Source organism: Fundulus heteroclitus, chromosome 17 (assembly GCF_011125445.2).
Source record: "Fundulus heteroclitus isolate FHET01 chromosome 17, MU-UCD_Fhet_4.1, whole genome shotgun sequence".
NCBI classification, from domain to species: Eukaryota; Metazoa; Chordata; class Actinopteri; order Cyprinodontiformes; family Fundulidae; genus Fundulus; species Fundulus heteroclitus.
The window spans coordinates 1,266,090-1,286,434 of NC_046377.1; the positions used below are offsets into that span (position 1 = coordinate 1,266,090).

Here is a 20,345-nt window from a genome sequence, read left to right on the forward strand (position 1 = left end):
CGTCGCACCGCTGACTGCATCCCTGACTTATTAATATTGAATCAAGTTGCCATCTGCACTCCGCGCGCCAGCTGTACTTTGGTCTCCCGTGGCTGAGTGGAGAGAGCGCCGAAGTCAGGGAAGTGAAGCCCGGGTCGGGAGGTCACGGCTGCGGTATGCTCTCTACGGGGCCAGAGAGCGGCTCAGCCTGTTCCAAAACCCCTCTGAGATCCGGTCTGCCGGCCTCGGCCATCTGCACAGGGCCCGGAGGAGGAAGCGGCAGAAGGAGTGAGGAGGAGGAGGAAGAAGATGGGGGCCCAAACAAACGTGTCCCACAACACTCTTTGGCAGGAAGCAATCCGGCGTGAGCTCCTTTTCAGCACAGGAAACTTCCTTTGGAAGGGGTTAGAGAGCAACGCAGGGAGGGTTAGCATAAGAGGCCACTAGCCGTGAGCAGAAGAAAGAAAAAAAAAAAAAAAAAGGAAGAGAGGAAACAGAAAGGAAAGTGTGGTGAGAGTAGCAGCGGATGGTGTGTCAAGACAATAAATTGAGGCAGCGTAGATAAAACAGCGAAGGGACTAAACAAATATGCAAGAAGAGGAAGGAAAGGCACACAGGAAGGCAAACAGATAACTAAGCCGGAGCTCAGATCCAGTTTCCAGAGCCGGATGTCATGTCCAGTCTCCAATTCCTTCCTTAACTTATTTCTGGGGCAACTTCTGTTTATTCTAGGATCTAATCTGCACAGTAAGCAAAGTCCACAAGGTGGTTCAGACCAGAAAAGGCGTGATAAGAAATCCCATCATAACAATACGGAACACCAGCATCCACAGAAAATCAACTTCCCAAAGCTCCTGACATGTAGAGAGCATTGGTTGCTAGTGTTGATGCCAACTTCCCATGTGGTCAGGCTAAAGTGGACGTTTATAATGGCTCCCTGAGACCTAATGCCATTTCCTCAACAGTCACCATCTCTACACTTCCATGTCCGTAACGGACATTCCATTGCCAAGACGTCCTGCTTCCTGCAGCACACACTGGTTCAATGCAGACAAATTAGAAAACGGTCATAATTCAAGCAGCCCAATGTTTCCAGCAACAGATGTCGAGGACCACTGTAGGCATAAGCTGCACCAGCCAAACATTGTAAAGAGTGTATTTAAGTAACCCTAAAACCCAAACTTTGCTACTGGCATCTGACTTCCAGCTGATGAAATATACAGCGCAGTACGGCAGAGATAACAGCACAAGGGTTTTCTGTAAGATTTATAACGGAGGACTAAAAATCCAATGGGAGACGATTGATTTTGTGTTTGTGTTGACTTGGCCGTGCATTTTAGATCGATATTCTGCACAAAGATCCAATTTTTTCAGTTTTCTGGCAGAAGCCACCGGGTCTTTGTCCAAAACATCCAGATATATTACCGGGTTCACAATGTGAAGCTTTCTGATAACGTTTCCAGGACGTTCTTCTCCACCTATCCATCTGTATACTTAACACTAAACCACAGAAGAGTTCTGACTAAAGTCTCATCAGGGATTAGCCAACACACGTAAGAGGCCTGTGCGTACTCCCCAAGAAGAGAAAAATGTCCTCCCTTACCCTGGGCTCCTCCGCTTTGGGAGTTGGGAGTGCTCTTGACAAATCTAGGCAGAAGTGCTTTTTTTTTGTCTGTGACATCTGAAAACTATTGTGTCTTTGGTCAGAAACTTGAAGTGTGGTACATAGATGTATGAGGACTTTCTATGGTATTCCACTGAGTGCCCTGCCCAGAATGAAAGGCGTTCTCATTCTCAAGTAAACTAACACGTAGACAGGCCTCTCTGCTCATGATGGTAGGACAGGAAATGCTTCTTTACTGTCCGACAACTAGCAGGGATGGAATGTGTCCAACGGTCGGAGACCTGGGGACCCCCGAGATGCCACCTGTTGCTGTAGTGAGCTTTGAAGACTCATTATTGACTCATTGGCCAGATAAACTAAGGTCCCCACGTTGTTTGTCGCAGTCCCGGTTGTTTGAAACTTTGTAATTATTGCGCTCACCCTAAACGTGGGCGAGTAGTTACTCCCTTGTAGCCATTTCCATACTTCTGAGATAAACACATATCTGCTTAACCCGAATGGCTGAGGTGGGCCTCTGGATCACGTACTTATAGAGTTACAAGAAGTCATGGATAACTAGTTCAAAGTTCCCAAACAACTTGATCCAACTTCAAAAAAAAGTGCTCCAGTTACATTGTATGGAAATTTTCCGGGTGCCAATTATTGTTTTTTTCCCCCCAGTGATGTTTTCAGGCAATCTTGTCTCGAGGCAGAAGCTAAGCTTCACGTCCTACGCTCAAGTGATGTTTCACATTGTTTCCCCAGTCAGGTGAATTTGCATCAAGAGCTACAGCCATATGAAGGGCACTTTGATTCTTGCTGCCATGTTTGCGACCTAACGGAGGGGATGAGGACCCCCCCCAACAACGCTCATATGGCTCGTCTACAGATATGGAAATTCATTCGTTTTCCACCCCAAACACCGTCATACCTCTTCGATCTGTCGCAAGTCAGCAAAAATCCTTCATTTCCCCCCCAAGCACATATTCTTTCTGATTCAAAACCAACTTCATTCGCCAAGTTTGTGGGTACAAACAAGGAATTTGACTTCAGATTCCATCGTTCGCATTGTGGGGAAAAAACAACAACAAAAAAAACATTTAAGAACCCGTTAGAGACCCGGATTGTAAACATTTTTGGGAGACTTGGCAGTGCAGCCACAGACGGGAAGGAAAATGGATAACATGGGTCAGCTACCAGAGGAAGAAATCCTTCAGTTCTCACATCATACCCTCAACACACCCATACACTACTTGCTGCCGTTTTCTGTAACAAACTCTAAACCAGATTTGTTGCATGTTGCAGGAACAAAAATCAATTCCAAGACTTCCGTTTCATCAGGCTCCCTGCTGAACACGTCTCAGATTAAAGAGGCTCATGAGTCTGTATGCATATCTGTGTGTGTGCATCTTTCAGTGTGTGTGTGTTTACTCTGGAAAAAAACACACACACACACAAAAAAAAAAAAAAAACCCTAGAGCACGACAGCAGCAGGATCCGAAACCCTCAACTAAACCGTGGGCTCCTAATCCTCTCTGATGACACATAATTTTCACTCTGTGGTTTCTCAGGCCCCCGCAAAACGCTCCCTAACACACATACACGCACGCAGCTCTCAAGTTGCCAAGGCAACTCATAAGCGATCGGGATGAATGGAGGGAAGAGGGGGATGAGATCATCAGTATCTTGTTTCGCTGTTGCGGTACAGAAGCCGTCGACTTCCCCTCTCAGCCAGATGAGTTAATGAGGTCCGTTCTGCTGTGGAGTGCCTAACGTCCCATCCAGAACCGTGGTAGCAGTCTGTGAGTCTCAGCGGCTCCACTGCAGCGTGCTGTTGTCACCTTACAACAAAACTTCAAGGGGAACTTCTAGATATTTAATCATTTGTTACTGATCAGCCATCATTTTATTATTGATTGCTCTTTACTGTTAGCAAGCTAGCTCTAGTATATCCTCAGGAAGTCCTCCAATAAGAAGCGAGGCTGGTCATTCACACCTTTGCTTGTTTCACACCTAAATACCTGATGTTTCGGACTGACCGTGCTTCATTTCCTCCCTCTCTCATTCCGCCTTTGACAACCGATAATTTCAATTACTTTGCTATGAATGACTCAGAGTTTACTGTAAGGAAAAGGGGTTTTCTGACCCCAGTCAATAACAATTGCCAGGCTGTTAACATCGGTCAGGTTTCGTAGGAGTCATAGAGAGATATGCTTAAGCTCAGAGAAATGCACCAATCAATCGGCCAAACATTAGAATCAGCCAATTTATCCCTAGGGTTTTCGTTTTTTTAGTGCAAATTTCTGTTTTTTAGGTGTCATTGACCTGAGGAGGAAAGATGAGCCGGTAAAAATATAAATCTGCAGGTTAAACCTAAATGAAAATCAGAAACTGTTGCTGATGTGCTAAAAAGATTGGTGTCGGTTTCACAAATAAGGAAATACTAAAAGTATAACTTTACAAGCTGCTCAACATTCCTAATTTTTTTGCAGGGGGGAGGCTGCACTTTTTGTGTAAGAGTTCTTGTGAAAATAGTACTTTATTCCTGTAATTTTGTGAATTTGTTTTATTTTTGTTCTAATTCATTAATCAGACAAATGTGGAATTCTATGTTGAAATATACCACTTAACAAAATTCATTGATGACAAATGCCATTTATGTAATTTAGTAAAACATTTTCCAACTTAAACACTAACCCTCTAACTTTCTGAGCAAAGCTTAAATAATTTTTTTAGAGAATAATAAAAGTGAACTAACCAAACATTGACATTAGATATCTGAATTGTTTCTCATAGTGGAAAGCCAACAGGAGTCTGAAAGCATTGTGCCGGGAGAAAGGCGTTCTCTCTTGGCATAGCAAGCCAGCTGGAAGCCGACGAGACAAGTCCGAGCATTTTTTTTTTTAAATCAAGCGACATTTCACCAAACCGAGCAGATATTCTGGTTTAACATAAACTTCTCGCCTAAACACTTTTTAAAAGTTACTTATATGTCACACAAAGCGTTAATATATTCCACTCTCCTCCACCATTGCCGTTTCCGGGTAAAACGTTCTTTTCAACCCGCAGCGAATCATGGGAAAGGATTAGCTACGGAGGATACACCGGACCCATCCTTCAGATCGGGGAAAAGGAAACGTTTGTTTGTCCCAATTCAAAAATCCTTCAAATGGGCTTTGGCGTAATCGGCCTACAAATACGTCGTTCCAAGCATGCAGCCCCTGAATTGAGACAGCGTAGCTAACTGAAACAACGCTGAGCATGTTGAGAAGTAAAGTAGAACTTGTGATTCATTCGCCAAAGGTCAAAAACAGGTCAAACATGCATTACTAAAGATTTCCAAACATCAGCTGTTTATGTTTAAGTGCCTCGTCTCATTCGAGGTGCCATTTCCTTTCTCGATGTGCAAAACTGGAAGCGCACGGCTTATTTTCGGGTCCCGACGGGATGTGAAAGTCAGGCCAGATATTATTTAATGTCAGACTCTCAGAGGTCTTGATAATCACAGCCGAAGCTGCAGCACATCCATCCTAGAGCGAGTCTCACCTGGATGCACTACACTGCAAAAACGGATCTAAAAATAAGTAAAATGTTCTTAAAGTTAGTGTACTTGTCCTTAATTTAAGCAGGTAAAAAAGATTAATTGCCAATGGAATGAGTATTTTTACCCCTGAAATAAGATAATTAGACATCTTGCACTTGAAATACTGTGATGGAGATGAGTAGTTCTTATTTTAAGTGCAAAAATCTTATTCCATTGGCAAATAGTCTTATTTACGTGCTTAAATCAAGGACAAATACACTAATTTTTAGAACATTTTACTTATTTTAAGTTCCGTTTTTGCAGTGTATATGCAAAATGAGAAAAAAAAAAAAACGTAAAGCTCCTCAGGAGTGGATGTTTCTCTATTTGTCTCGGCGTGGACATCACACTTACTATCTCGCCGGAGAAAAGGCTTTTCTTTCTCCAGAGCGGGACGCAGGAACATGGGGGGGGGGATAGGAGTCACTCATTACCTAACTTCAGTTTGCGCTCATCGTTCATCTCCCCCTGCTTTGTGCGCATTAATTCCCTGTCAGGTGGGTGTGGCAGGGAAAAGAATCCCCCTACACACACTAACACACACACTTTTACTTTTCAGTCAAAAGCCCCCCCCCCCCCCCCCCCCCCCGACATCCTGTGCTTCCTCCGCCGGCATGCACGTGCCTGTCCCCGTCCGGCGAAACTGGAGCCCGTCCAGTCAAAACAAACATAAAACAGCTCATCAATCACGCTGAACTTTTATGGCCAGGAAGTAGCGCGACCTGTTTTTTGGGTACTTAGCTGTTGAGGAGCGGGAGCAAGCCGGCTCTTGTACGCTTAGTTCCTGAATTCGGCGCCAACTGCCACTCTTCCTTTTCTTCACAAGCCAAGTTTTTTTCCTTTCTCCCCTTAATTTCTTTTCTTTTTTTCTTCTTTTTTTTTGTTGTTGCTGTTGTAAGCAGCAACTTCAAAGGAGGCTGGTAACCAAAGCTCGTCTCAGAGCAATCAACACACCCACACACAGGTCACTTGATACTTCTTCGCTGCTCTTCAGCTGAACACTGGGCAGTTATTATTTAAACTAGGACCTTTTCTAATGCAAACACGCGTTTTGCTAGAAAATGAACCTATTGTTCACAAAATCCAGCCTAAAAGCTTAAATTCACCTTACATTGGAACTATGTGTTCGGATGCAGATTGGTGACATAAAACGAGGACTGCTATTCATTCAAGCTATTGGAACTCAGAAGATTCTGCCTTTTTTTTTTAGCTCCTTTCCACAAAGTGACGCACCAAAACTCTGCTTTTTGGGTCACAATACTGTCCTACCAGGTGTTCGTTTGTCACGGAAAGCTTCAGAAGAGTGCCGATAAAACACACTTGTAACGTTGTAATCATTCAGCACTACTACAAAGTGTTGAAGGACTTTTTCGGCACATGCTCGACTATCAGGTTCTGACTCAGAGCTTCTGGGATGCGCAGGGAGCGTTTCTGAGAAACGCAGCAACACCTCGGCTCCCGGCGACATGGACGGCGTTTGACAGACACTTATCTACTTGGTGCGGTGCAGACGCCACGCTGGTTTGGCCCAACGCAAAGCCGAACTCCAGAATGTCAAACGTTCGTATCCGTTGGTCCAAACACAGTTGCCGATATCGGCCATTTCTCTAAAGGTTATCCATCTGCTCTTTCACGGCCCACAGCTGACCCTCAGTCATAAAGCAACCTGCAATGAGACAATGCTAACATGAAATGCTGCATTGCTAAGCTTCACCTCGTCGTCTTCCTCTTCTTTCTTTCTCTCACACCAGCTACCTTCCTGTCCTCTTTCACTCCATCCATAAATCTCCTCCAGGCCTCCTGTCTGGCAGTTCCAGCCTCAGCATCCTTCCGCCGCTGCGCTCACCGTCGCTCCTCCGTACACGTCCAAACCATCTCAGTCTGACCTCGCTGGCTTTATTGTGTACAAAATCTCTTCTGTATCTGGCAAAAGGGGGTTCCCGCTGATGATTTACGCCATTATGTTATTCCCAGTGGAGAGGAGACTGTTAGACGTGTTCATCGACTTCACAATATATGCCCCTTCAAGTTTATGATGCGATAGATTTTCTTAAGGTTCTTACTGTGGAGTTCTGAAGGGAGTCGTGTCTCAGTTCGGTCACTGGACATCTTTAATGGCGTCGTAACAAAATACAGATTTTAGGTCATTTTAAAACAGTTCCTAATATTAATGCTACATTTTCCAGATGGCAGCTTTTAAAACAAGCAGGCGGTTCATAGCTACCGCCTAAAAGCTAGTTTATGAAGCTGAAGGAAAATGAAAGTGAAAGCTTAGAACTAAAACCTCCAGAATGCATAGATCTAACATCCTTAGAAGGCCTACCTCTACTTTGTGCTTTATTATTAGCTCCCCATGTAAATCCTGAAGCACATACAGTCACTTTTTCCTTTTTTTCGGCAGATGTCAGTAACTATGTGTGCATGCACAAAATTTCACGATCGGATTGGAATGTATTCGGATAAAAAAATAATAATAATAATCGGATTGTGCTGTTTATTTGGGCACACAATTAATTAATCCAATCATAATATGCGCCTACATGCGCCTGAATTTATTCTCAATAGAATAGAAATTATCAAATTTCCCTGAAAAACACAGAAGAAGAATACCTTCTGTCTTTGCTGAACAAATTATAGTAAACAAAGCAGTAGTGTATGAGTACGTTTGTCTGACGTCCAGGCTGGACTTGCAAGAACTTTGAATTACCTTTGAGTCGTTAGTGAATATATAATAATTTTGAGCTCCAGTTGTATCTGGAGCATCAACAGTTTTACTTCCCGACATATTTCCTCCACTCAACAACGTGGAAATATGTCATGTTTACGTCGGGCACACATGCGTACTCGGCTCAGTTTGCCACATTCAGAATAACTTGATCCCGTGAAGTGTTTAACTTCTCGCTCGAGTTATCAATATCGGCATAAAGCCCCCATCTCATTCGGTAACAATTTCATTCCGATTGAGTTTAAGTCGATCACCATATTTCGATTGGCTTGTTTACGTCACCCACTTTTTCCCCGATCCCCCTTCCCCTTTACTTTCGTCCATGTAAACGTAGCTAATGTTGGTGTGCTTGTTTTTAACAGTTCACCACAGAGGGCGCTCTTATTGAAGTGCCAACACTCTGTCGTTTGTGTTGATTTTTGTTTCTTTGAAACTTAAACCTCAGTGGCTGTTTAACTAATCTTCTCGTTGTACCTTGTTTTGTTTCACTTTGTAGGATGTTCTTCAACAAACTGCCAATCGGACTCCTTTTGGCCTTGGCCAGGTCATACCCTGAACCCGTACCAGGCAGGCTCCTCCATCACACTGCTCCTTTTCACCCACATGTGTCTAGGGTCCTGCTAAAGCCAAAATGCTAGGACATTTAACTGCAGAAGAAAGAAGGAAAGGAGTTTGGGAAAACCTTTGACACCCCTTCAGGACTGTCTTCGAATGCAAATTTCAATCCTCCTAATCAAGTGGGACAACTCTACTGTCTTGGCGATTTCAACCTCACTCTCCTTGTCCCACGTTCCACTATTTCTGTTGCTCTGGAGAATTTTCTTCGAGAAAACAGCCAAGCCTACGGTTTGTGTTTGCACCAGCACAGGCATGCCCGGCGCACAGGAACCATCATGCAAACTTTGCGTTTCTCAACTGAAAAAAGTTTTCAGTCCGGACCTTGAGCAGGCCCAACTAAAAGGTTCCCTGCCAAGCTGAGCTGTGGCATAACCAGGTGGATGAGGAAATGAAAGCGGCAAGCCAAAATGTCAGTCCATGCGCCTGTTTTGGTAGTCTAGTGCAAGTTTCAAAATCGAAGGGAGACAAAGTTCTTGAAGACGTTTTCTTTGTTGTTGTAGAAATGACTGTGGGTGGTCTGTTCATCTCTACTTTTCCCTCAATCCAAACAAACAAAAGCACGTCCAATGTGGCAGGAGTCACAAAATCCATTGTGTGTGGGAAGCTTGTGGAAAGAACTCAATTAAATGGACATTTAACAAGAGGAAGAGCATTTGCAGTTATTGCAGCTTTGGTTGTGTTTCCTATAAAAGGCTGAAATCACCGCACCGTTGGTGCTTGCTTGTATGCATGTGTGTGTGTGTTGTGTGTGTGTATTGTGTGATGTTTTGAGAACAGTTAGCCCACCACCACCACGTCAGAAGCGCCATGTGGAGTGTGTTGCGAACAGGAAGAGAAGGGGGCTGCGCTCAGCTTCGTTAGCTGGTGTGTGAGAACAGTTTCCCTTTCACAGAAGAACGGGTTAATATGCACACACAGATTAAAACACACACACACACACGCACGCACATAACAACAACAACATTTATTCAGGAAGCAACGTCTGCCCACTCAGGAAATTCCTGAGGACAGAGCTGCTTCCAGGGGCCGGAAATTTCCCCTCAGAAAGAGCCAACACACACGACAGACGAAACACACACACACACATGTTCTCCCCCACAGTAGAATGGCTAATAGACCATAAAGGAACAGAGGCCAAAAGAGGGAAGGGTGGTGGTGGGGGGCAGCTACATAAACAAAGGCATACAATCCACACCTACTTTACCTCTGGCAAGCTTTCTACAAAGACACAAGATTCACTCACTCACTCACACTCATCCACCCACTCATGCAAGCATGCACAGTGCAAACCCAGCTGTGAGCTCACACACAAACCAAGGAAACCAGCCAGCCTTGTTTCCATGGACATCCATTTCTTTCAAAATCCTCTGGGAACACGTTTCCTTCCCGACACGCCGCTGCATTTCGTGTCCGTCGTGTACCGAGACACGGGTCTTTCAACGATTCACAAAAAAAAAATACCCCCCCCCCTTCCAAAAAAACCGCAACTCACTTGTGGCACGCTCGGAGCCCGTGGCGCCGTGTTGGCCGACGAACCTGGTTTGCGATTGAATTAGAACCCGACAAATCCCGCTAATCGGCGTCTACGCTCCTTCGCAGGGCGTTCATGTAGTCTTCTAGAAGCTGACTCATCTCCCCGCACGAGCAGCTAAACCAAAAGCCACATGGGTTGCTCCTCTGGAGCCTAATTCAATATTATTTGCCTAGGTAGTTTAATTCTGAAAATCGCATTTTCTACATTTTTACAACTATTGAGTTATGGCTCAGTTTCTTCCCAAACCCCCACCGGGGTATGTATCAGCTGTAGATCTTGAAATGATAGCACCCAATACTAAGTCGCACTACTAACTTCTTTAGTCGAGTCAGAAAAGAACTAGGCACTTTTTAAGAGCCAGCACATTGTCTTTATTCAACACTTTGAACCATTAAACTTCCAGCTCTACCACCAGGGATCTGCATCACAATAACAGAACATTCCTTGACCTTAATATCTGGTCTAAAGGTCTTCCGATAAATACACCAGCAGTCTCTATGCTACACTTCTATACTAGGGCGACTCTGCATTGGCTAATGACTGCTAGGAGATGAGAATGCCGTTTGTTGTGCTTAAAGGTTGGCCTTACAGTAGGAGTGGCAATTACTACATCATTTATGGTTATCATTGAATAAATATACTGTAATAAGAAATTTGATTTCTTGCAACAACCCCTATATATAAACCCAGACTGATGCTGCTTGCAGACCCGGAAAAACTGACAGGATGGTTATAATATTCACTTTTGCTGTTTTAATTTTATTGTTTGCTGTTGGTTCCATAAGAGCAATAATAAATATGATTAAACAAAATTATTGAGCACTTTCTTGGGGCACCAATCTATTTGATAATAGCTGGTATTTTTTGTACTGATTCATGGCCACGAGGACTTGGATGGATTCTTCATTTTTAGCGTTCTCTCAATACAGCTAAAGATTTTTTAATTCACATCATCCATCCGTAATAAGCTAAAATTGGAATATGAACTTCTATCATTTTCTTTATCTACCGTATTTTTTGGACTATAAGGCGCACTTAGAATCCATACATTTCCTCAAAAATTGATGGTGTGCCTTATACACGATTACCGTTGTGCTTACTGACCCATTTCATGTGGTACAATGCGCTCAAAAATCTGTTAAAATGTGTAAGTATGACTTTGGTTGGCAAGGAAGCTGCTCCACTCAATGGATATTCGGAGCATTATGGTACACTGTCTCTAGCTGATTATTTCAGGACCGGTTTATTATATTTCAAATAAAAGCAATTAGAACATGGTGCACATTTCTCTTTTAAAATGTATATTTGTACAACTACCAGGGTTATGTGGTATTTTTATTCAAGATTATCATGCTGTGAGAGTACCGGCCAAGTCGGCGTTGGCCAGGATTTACCTTAAGGATGCAGAAAATGAAATTGGCTAAAGTCTAGATACGTTTGAAGTTTTTTAGTAGGACAGAATAATCAAATTCAAGTGGTTAAGTACGACGGAATGCCTGGTTTTCGTTTTAATTAGTTTGGTTAGTTCTAAGTGCATTTTGAAATCTGTTCTTCTTAAAAGCATGTCGCGTAAAAATAACATTCATTAACAGCCTACAGATTTGAAAACGCCGCATGTGGTGGTGACATCCAAGAAAGAAAAAAAAAATAACAAACTATTTTCAGCTTGTTAGTGAGGGAGATGCATTCTGAATGCACCTTCACAGAATTCCAGAGATGAGTGACTGAGATGGTTAAAAATCAAGCCTGGTAACATTCTTCAGTGTGAGGAGCAGCCTGCAACTCTCTCCGATCTAATCCACTTCCTCCCCAGGAAATGGAGAAGGCGGATTTCTGCCCACACTGCAATTTCCTCCCTCATTCTTTTTCTTTCTGTCTTTTTTCACCCCACTCCCCCTCCTCTTTCTCATCTTCTACTTTTTTTCTGCTTTCCCTCCACCCAACATCCCCCCCAGGAGACTCTCTCGCTCAGAGCGTGTGGGGGTTAATGGGTACCTCGTTTTCCAGCATGTGTTGTTTACAGAGAAAACTGGAGAAAGGACAAGCAGAGGTGTTTTTGGACGGGCCGCGGCCACGACAAGTGGCCTTCTGTTTGAGTGCGGAGAAAGGATCCCCGCCAGCAGAAAGCCTCAACCCAAACAAAGAAAGAAAGGACGTTCTCCCGGCCCGGAGATGTGTGCGGCGCACAAGCGCGCGAAAGGGCGGCGTTTGACATCTCGCTGAAACTAAAAGGGACTTCCAGTAGTCTGCGGATGTGAAATGACCCATCGGCTCGCTCGACAGGAAGCCCGACGCGGACCTGTTGAGCGTTCTTCCTTTTTCTGCAACAATGCAAAAGAGGAAGTGTGCTGAGGGAGTTTCCTGTTCGTCTCATCCAGCTTCAGCCAGTCCAACGCCCCCACCGAAAGCCCTGAACTTCACACTCGTGAGAAGAAAACAAACGGGTTAAACATTGACAGGTGCGCGGATCGGGCGGCTGGCTCCGGGTTACTCTTTGAACGGCTAGATTATCGGCTGGCCCCGCTCCAACCTCGCCTCCCGTTTGATTGGGCGAGAGATGAATGACCAGACGCAGCCAAACCGAGCTGCAAAATAAAAACGTTGCCCTTGCAGACTTAGCAAAGTTAGGGGAAGTAAAGTTGAATGCAGCCGATTAATTTTTTTTTTAAAGCCGCAGGTGTTTTTTTTTGTTTGCACTCACACCTCTCTAGGTGTTCATAAGCACCATTAAAAGCCAGTTCTTCTCAGCAGTCCGCGTCACTTTGTGCTCCCAGTCTTCAACGTCTTACAGTGAGATGACCTAAAATCAAAGGTGTCACTTTTGGGCTTTCTTGCAAACACAAACAGTCTTACCCACGCCTAAACAGAAGTTTTCCAAAACCATCTTGTCTGTTGTATTTTTAAAAGCACTTCCTGCTAAACCCAGCATGGTTTCTAGAAATGCCTTCATCCCACGAGAAGGCATTTAAAAATGACCCATATGTGGTGTATTTCTATCACAGAAATACACCACACACAGCAAGGTGGTTGAAGCCAAAGCCTGGGTCATACAACAAAAAACTCACCCCACTCCTTTCTCTGGCATCTCATTAAAAGGTCTCTGTCCTCTAGAAATGCTAATTATTTGTGGGTTTGAACCCGTAACCTTTAGCCCCCTTTCCACTAATGCCCACCTAATGTTCAGATGCTCCTATTAGGAACGGGAACCAGCTCCTTTTTTAGCACCTACACAGGCAGGGTTCGAAGCGAGCCGATTCAAGCATGAAAATGCAATGTCAGAAGAATGCCAGTCTCTGATTGGCTAGAGGGTGATTGGCTAGATCTATCCCTAGGCTTGGTTATACAATTTAATTCGGTCTAAATTCAAAACAAACAACTTTTTAAAAACATTTACATTTCTTGTATGTTTTGCAACACTAAACAGTAGAGGTCGACCGATACATCGAGTCGCCCCCCATATCGGATCCCTGCATGCGCATTGCCGCTCCCTCCCTGGCAGAGAGCGGGTGCTAACGTTGTAAGACAACAACCACAGGGGTACGTTTTCAACTTTTAATGGAGTTTTAACTGTCCAACTTAGCTTTATCTGCCCTTTGAAAGTCTGCCTCTGTCTCACTGCGAGCGGGAGGCAGCAGCGGCGTGTGTCTGTGTCTAAAAAACCCACGTCGGATCTCCAGCTGGCGAGCTGCCACCGCTGCGTGAGTTTCAGTTTTGTCGCCCCCTTCTCCCCACTGCACTAAAGAAGCTCCTTTCTCGCCGCGACGCGTTCATTAGATGTGAATGAAGCGCTGCTGGAAGGGCCGTGACGGATGTTTTTTTTTCGGCATACCTTTCAAACTGCGGTCTGAAGCTATACGTTAATATTGGCTGGTTCAAACGCACTTTACTTCACTTTACTTGTGTAACATTTGTTATCATCGTGTCATTTTATCAAGTTCCATCCCCCCCCTGTATGCTGATTGGTCAGTTTATGTATGTGTGGATAACCGATAGGTTTATTTGAATTTTTTATTTGAAAATAACTGATGTGGTGATTTGTAACGACCCTGAAGAAGGCCACAAGCCGAAACGCGTTGGTCTGTCAATAAAGTCTGCTCTTTAACCTTCAAGTGTTGCTGAAATTTTCGTCTACCAGTTCGTTGACCATCTTCCTTTACCTTGAAAGTTGGTGAAGCTGTGCCAGTAACCTTTGGATCTCATTTTCTCGTGTAAAACAATCGTCCTTAAAAAAAAAACCTGTATCGGTCGATCTCCACTAAACAGTTTCTGCTGAACATTTTCAGCATTGATAAAGCGAGTCCCTGCTGACTGCAGGGATCTTCTGCTCTTCTGTGTACCGCGTTTAAGTAATGATTTGTTTTCCGGCAGAGTTGTTGTATTGTAACTGGAACTTGACTTTGAATTAGTTTCATAAAGGCTTATAAAGAGCATTATTGGGGACGAATCACGTTTTGGTTTCTCTTTAAAAGGTCTAAGTTTCCAATGCGGCTCTGTCGACTGGCTCTCTAGCGGCTCAGTTGGGTTTTCAAAAAGGAAAATTCTGCCGTTGTGCACCTAATCTCTTTAGAAAGAGTGGAAACATCCGAGATGCAAGTAGTTGCTCTGATTTAATTTTATTCCACAACACTGCCTCCTGTCTTTCTGCTTGCTTGAGCCATTTTTTACTGCCGTTTCTCAAACAAACCGCTGGATCTCATCCGTACGTGCGGCAGTCAAGGACATCTTTAACTCGAGAGTTGGATGGAGAAATGAAGATTTGATGTAACGAATACGTTGAACGAAAAACATGCGGCAAACAAAGATGAATGTGAATACTACGTGTTCCTACGCCTACACAAGCTATCAGCTGCCTCGGTCCTCCTACTTTCCCTCTTCAGCTGCTTCCTCCTCGCTACGTCTAAATCCTGCAACCTTCGCAGCCTTTCCCAGCCAGGATGTTTCCTTGGTTCTAGATTGTCTGAATGGCTGAGCGACTGTTGGCTGCTCCGGTGCAGCGGGTCTATCAGTTCTGGTCCGGTGGAAGCTGGTAGGATTCAGCAGGGTGACCTCAGATAGGCCTCAGAACCCCCCCCCCCACCCCACCCCCCTCCAGCTGCGATAACAGACGTTTTAACTACCGAATTATTACTCTGCGATGTTTCTAATCATCTTTGTTCTCGTGTTTTGACGACGGCTTGTTTGCTTTTCTCAGGGATGTTGCAATCTCCAGAAGCTCACACTGTGTCAACAGGAGAATCCCACCCACATACGTTTGGCTGGTTAGAGATACTGGATCGACACAACGTATCACCACACAGGCCAATGAAAAACTGATAGAAAAAAAGCTGAAAAGCATATATATATATATAAAAAAAACAACAACAACCTGTCCTGTTCACATGACCGAGTGATCGATACGTGTGTGGGAGAGTCAGCGGTCATCTGTGTGTTTGCGAGTGTGTTTTTTTTTTTATGACTCACGCAGGTGCGCAGGCAGCCTGGCAGGCTCGTCCTCCATTCGGCTGGCTGGCCTCGCGGCGGGAGCATGGACGGGGGAGGAAGTGGAGTTTGGCAGCAGGTTCGCGGAAGGACTGAAAGAGCTCCTCTCCTGCTATGAATAGACACAAGAGACACAAAGCATGGCTCACAAAGCTCCGAGAGATGCACCGGCCCTGAACCCAAACAGCCACCCCCCCCCGCCTCGCCTCGGCTCGCCTCGCCGTGCTCCCACAGCAACCGCTGCACCCAGAGGAAAACGCGCGTCTAATGAAGCCGTGCACGGCCTCCGTTGAGTCATGAGCCGGCTTTCTGGAGGCTCTGAGACGCAGGATGCCACACATGCTTTAGCACATGTGGCGCTGCGCGGGGGCACCGAGGTTTTACGACTGGATTTAACGTCCCGCTGTTGGGGAACAAACACAATAAAGTTGGACTTGACTTGGGGGATTTGAAGATTGCGTTTCAAGGTTTCGCCAATTCGGTACAAAACTTTCCGTTTCTAGCAAATATTTGTTGAAATTTTCCAAATAAACTTGGAAAAAGAAAAAGGTGAACCCGAGTTATGTTATTGACAGCCAAATATCGGCCTCCAGCTGAGAGCACTCCCAGCTTCCTAGAGCTCTGTTCTCTAGGAAGCCCAAAAACAGAACAAAGTTCCTCTTTGTTTAGCGGCAACTAACCAACTCCTCTCACGGGAAAAGCTCATTAAACTGCTTCAATAACTGATAATCAACTTTTATTCATACCTTAAAAGCATAACAAATGATCACAAAGCAGTCAAACAAATGCAAACAATCAGAATTTTACAGACCGATACACTTTTTTTCTTATAGATCTTAAACTGATTCCAGTTTTAGCACGTACAATCTCATTTGGGTAAACGGCGCTAAGAGTTTGCGTATGTTGTTGGCCGATGCGTTTCTACCAGGCGCGTGTAGAAGAACCAGACTGACGGACATCTCGCAAAACATCGACATGGTCTTTGTTGCGCTAGAATTATTCTTTTATGTATCGCAGCGCGTTATTTTTCAGCGGTTTCTCATATTTATCTACAGCTGTTTGTTCAAATAAATGTGCCTGCGAGACACTTGGGGTAAAGCTTTGATTCAGAGATGCCTTTATAATTCCTTTATGAAAAGAAAAACATATCCAGATAAATATCATATATCGGCATTCAGCCTAAAAATATCAAGACGTTATTTTTGGTCCATATTGCCCAGCCCTCGTCCCAACGGCTAAGCCATTTTATTGACACGACGGTTTTTAATTTAATAACACCAGAGCTTGTGTGCTATGAGTGTCACTAAGTTAAGGGTTTACTACTAGTGAGCAGGTATCAAGTCTCCCTTTGGGAGGTTTAAGGCAGAAAGAACTTTTCTGCTGCATGGCAGATTCTCTGTATACCACGGAGGCTCACTATGCAGCAAGTAAAACACAAGCTCTACATGCAAAAGACATTTTTTTTCATAGATTTTTAATGAAGGAGGGGGACATGTGATTTGGCGCATAATTGGAAATCATTCACTAAATTCTTCGTATCGTGTTTGAGGCAAAGCTACTGCCTACGTTGAAGAACCTGCAGCAGAGGCTTTATGGGTTGTAGACCTCAAAGAAAAAAATTAATAAATGAATAGAAATAAAAAAAATAAAAGAAATCGGGAATTGATTTAAATTGGAATGGGCAGAACAGACGCTGGAGAAAACTAGAGAGCGAGACTGGCCAAGAAAGGGTTAGGACGTTCGTTTACTGAGTCACATTGAATTGAAACGAGGCTCTAATCGGAAATGAATTTTGGCCAAAAAGGTGAACAGAACTGCATCGAATGGATGTTTGCAGCCAACGTATCTTTAACTTATTGGATCTGAGCCAGTGTGCTGAGATAAACATAAAAAGTTTTCCACCTTCGGGGTGAGGGGTAGGTTGACTGACTGCCGAAAGGAAAACGTCCTGATTCTGATAATTGGCCGTTTAATTGGTACATCACTATTATGAGTCTGAAAAGTTTTGCTAGAGAAATTAGATTCTGTTTAATGAAAAATAATATAATGTTTCTGTCTTAGCTGTTCTATTAAAAATTAAGTTAATCCTAAAAATTGTTGTTTTTTTTGTGTTGTGTTTCCTAGGCCTGATTAGACAAGAAGTGCTTTATCAATACCTCATTCAGATGTGGTGCTTTCTAAGCCCTATCGTCACCAGGTTATTTTAAATGTAGAAATTGGTCCATCTTTGAATAAGACACCATCAGCGGAAGAATCTAGGTTACTAGTAGTGGGTTTTCTTCATTAGTTTCCTTTCTCTTAAATAAAGACATTACCAAAGAACCTAAGTTTTTTTTTTTTACGCTTTGCATTAAGGATCCAGCCTCCTGTCACCACCATGCCACAGGCCTGCATACCAACAGCGTGTACCAGGAACTTCCTGTGGAAGCCAAGCAGTAATCTCTGAGTCCCCTACTTCCTCCTCTTGGAAAAGAAAGGCCCATCACGCCGCCTGTCTAAAAATTCACTTCCCAGAGCCTCTATGCAGCTGCGGGCGAAGGCCGAGGCAGGGGATAAAGCCAAAGGGGAGGTGCTCTGTGATGGGACGGGGCTGCAGCGCGAAGGTGAAGGGCGGGGGTGGGGGGGGTGGATGGGGAGGAGTGGTCTTCTCTCCGGCTGCCAGAGGTGATGCTTCTCGGTGTCAGTCAGACGCCGATCCCTCTCCGGCAATAAAGGAGCCGACATCCGATACAGCCATGAGCGTCCTCCGTAAACAAGGCAACGCCACTCACCATCAGTCACTGCTTTGAAGGACGCCTCGGCATGACCAGCGTTACATCTCCAGAGATGCACCAATCACGTCATGCCGGGCCGATACCGGTCTGAACAGCCAGGCTCTGACTAAGGAGGACCATAACAGATTAAAAAAAAAAAAAAAAACAGCGGTGCAGGAGGCAGTTTCTGATGCAAAAGAAAAAGAATGAGAGTAACAAGATTATCCGCATCCATGCATCTAAGAAGATCCTCCTCCAAAAAGAGAAGAGTGCATCAAAGTCTCTCTGCGCTCGACCTGCGGATGATGGGTCTAGATATTTCTTTAATCGCTTGAATATTGTCATTACCGTTTAATAAATGGGTCGCTCTGGCTCATTCGAAGACCAAAACAAGACGTGTGAGTGGGCTTAGTCATTCCTTGTACCTGCTATGTCTCACTTGCCAGGCTATTTGTTTGCAGAAGGCACTTTAACTGCAACGAGCATGCGGCTTCCGCTTGATTTGGGATTATGGCCGCACCATCCCATCAAAAGCAGCATTTTATTTTCAATGCTGTATTGAACTTTCACAAATTCCCTACGATAAACTAGATCAAACATTTGTGATTTGTGATTTATCATTTCTTTGATATGTTTTGATCCGGGAATATTATGTTTGTGTTCAGGTGATCAGAAATCTTAATAAATTGGACATTTTTAATGTACCTATATATTAATAGGGCCAGCCCGAAGTCCCGGTTCTACCAAAAATTTGAAATGATTAATTAAATATTTTAGGACTAGGCAATATTTTTCATCAAAAATGAAAACTCTAAACGTGCTTCAACAATCATGCAGTAACTGCGAAAACCCAATATTTAACATGACTTGAATAAATGAATAAAAGAGCTATTACAAGTCAATGCTGACATCTATACTAACCTCTGCGGAGCGCATAGCATGGATCGGAGATCATTTTGGTTTCAGGGCAATCTGAGAGGGGGAAATTTGTGCGATTTGGAGTTACAGGTTTTCGCAGGTTTTGGCTCAAATTCAAAATAACGCTTGAATGACAATGTCCGCCTTCGTTTTCAACCTACAACCAAACACGCTGGAATCACCTTAAAAGTCGCTTTAAAGACTATTTCAGGTAAAGCTGTTGCTTCTGACATGGATTTTTAAGGGTGTAAAAAACACCTACTTCTTGTGCAGGCTCCTGCAGTCGCGTCAGTTCGCCGTCGTTTTAAAGCCGCATTGAGTAAATGAAAGTGAGTTGAAAAACGGCTCGCGCTACAGCTCGGCGCGTGTGTCCGTGGTCTCGCGCGGTCCTTCCAGCTTCGGCCACTTTCGGCAAATCAGCCAGTCGCCCGACAGTCACGACCTCTTCCCATCAGCGCCACAGCGTCATCGTGAAGCGCGAGCTCTGTGTGTGTGTGGAGCGGAGAGGAGCGCGTGGAGCGATCCGCGAGCAACAGATGAGCAGCAAAACAGATGCGTGCGTCCGCAGCGCAAGCTTCTTTCTCTTTCTGTGTGTGTGTTTGTTTGTTTGGGAGGGGGGGGGGGGGCCTGCAGGGGGAAAGGAGCTCGGTTAGACGGCGGACGGTGTTACCTTGTTCGCAGCAGCAGAGGAGGAGGATTCAGACATTATTTCCCGTCAACTTCTCTCCCTCTCCTTCCACTTTTCCGTCGTGCTTCCTCTCTCTCTCTCGCGCGCTCTCTCTCTCTCATACACACACACTGTGTGCGCGTGTCGCTCGCTTCTTTTATCCCTCTTCGCTTTCCTTCACAGAAGCCCGAACAGCTGCAGCGACAGGAGCGAGCGGCTCACCGAGCGCTCGCCTCCTCTGGACAGGGGGCAGCGGTTTGTTCTCATGAAGCCCCGCTCCCTCTGCTGCTGCTGCCGCCGCCGCCGCTTGCACCGTGTTTATGTGCTGGGCCGCTCCATGGCGCGGCTCTCTTGTCGGTGTGAAAACTTCTTTTGTCCGCGCGTGTTTTCCCTCACATGTCGGCAGCGCGCTGGTTAATAATCCCTTCCTGGAAGAGAGAGACTCCCCCCTCCCCTCCTTCCCCCCTCCGTCCCTCTTCCTCTCGCT

The 20,345-nt window shown here is 44.7% G+C and overlaps 1 protein-coding gene across 1 annotated transcript in view; it reads right to left on the bottom strand.

Moving 5' to 3' along the window:
* The window catches only part of LOC105929808 (ETS variant transcription factor 6), a 38,858-nt gene extending 18,513 nt beyond the window's left edge, over positions 1-20,345 (bottom strand). Inside the window, 2 exon segments of the mRNA XM_012867714.3 lie at positions 15,503-15,632; positions 19,862-20,345. Of these exon segments, the coding sequence (XP_012723168.2) occupies positions 15,503-15,632; positions 19,862-19,897 (166 nt within the window). The 5' untranslated portion in view covers positions 19,898-20,345.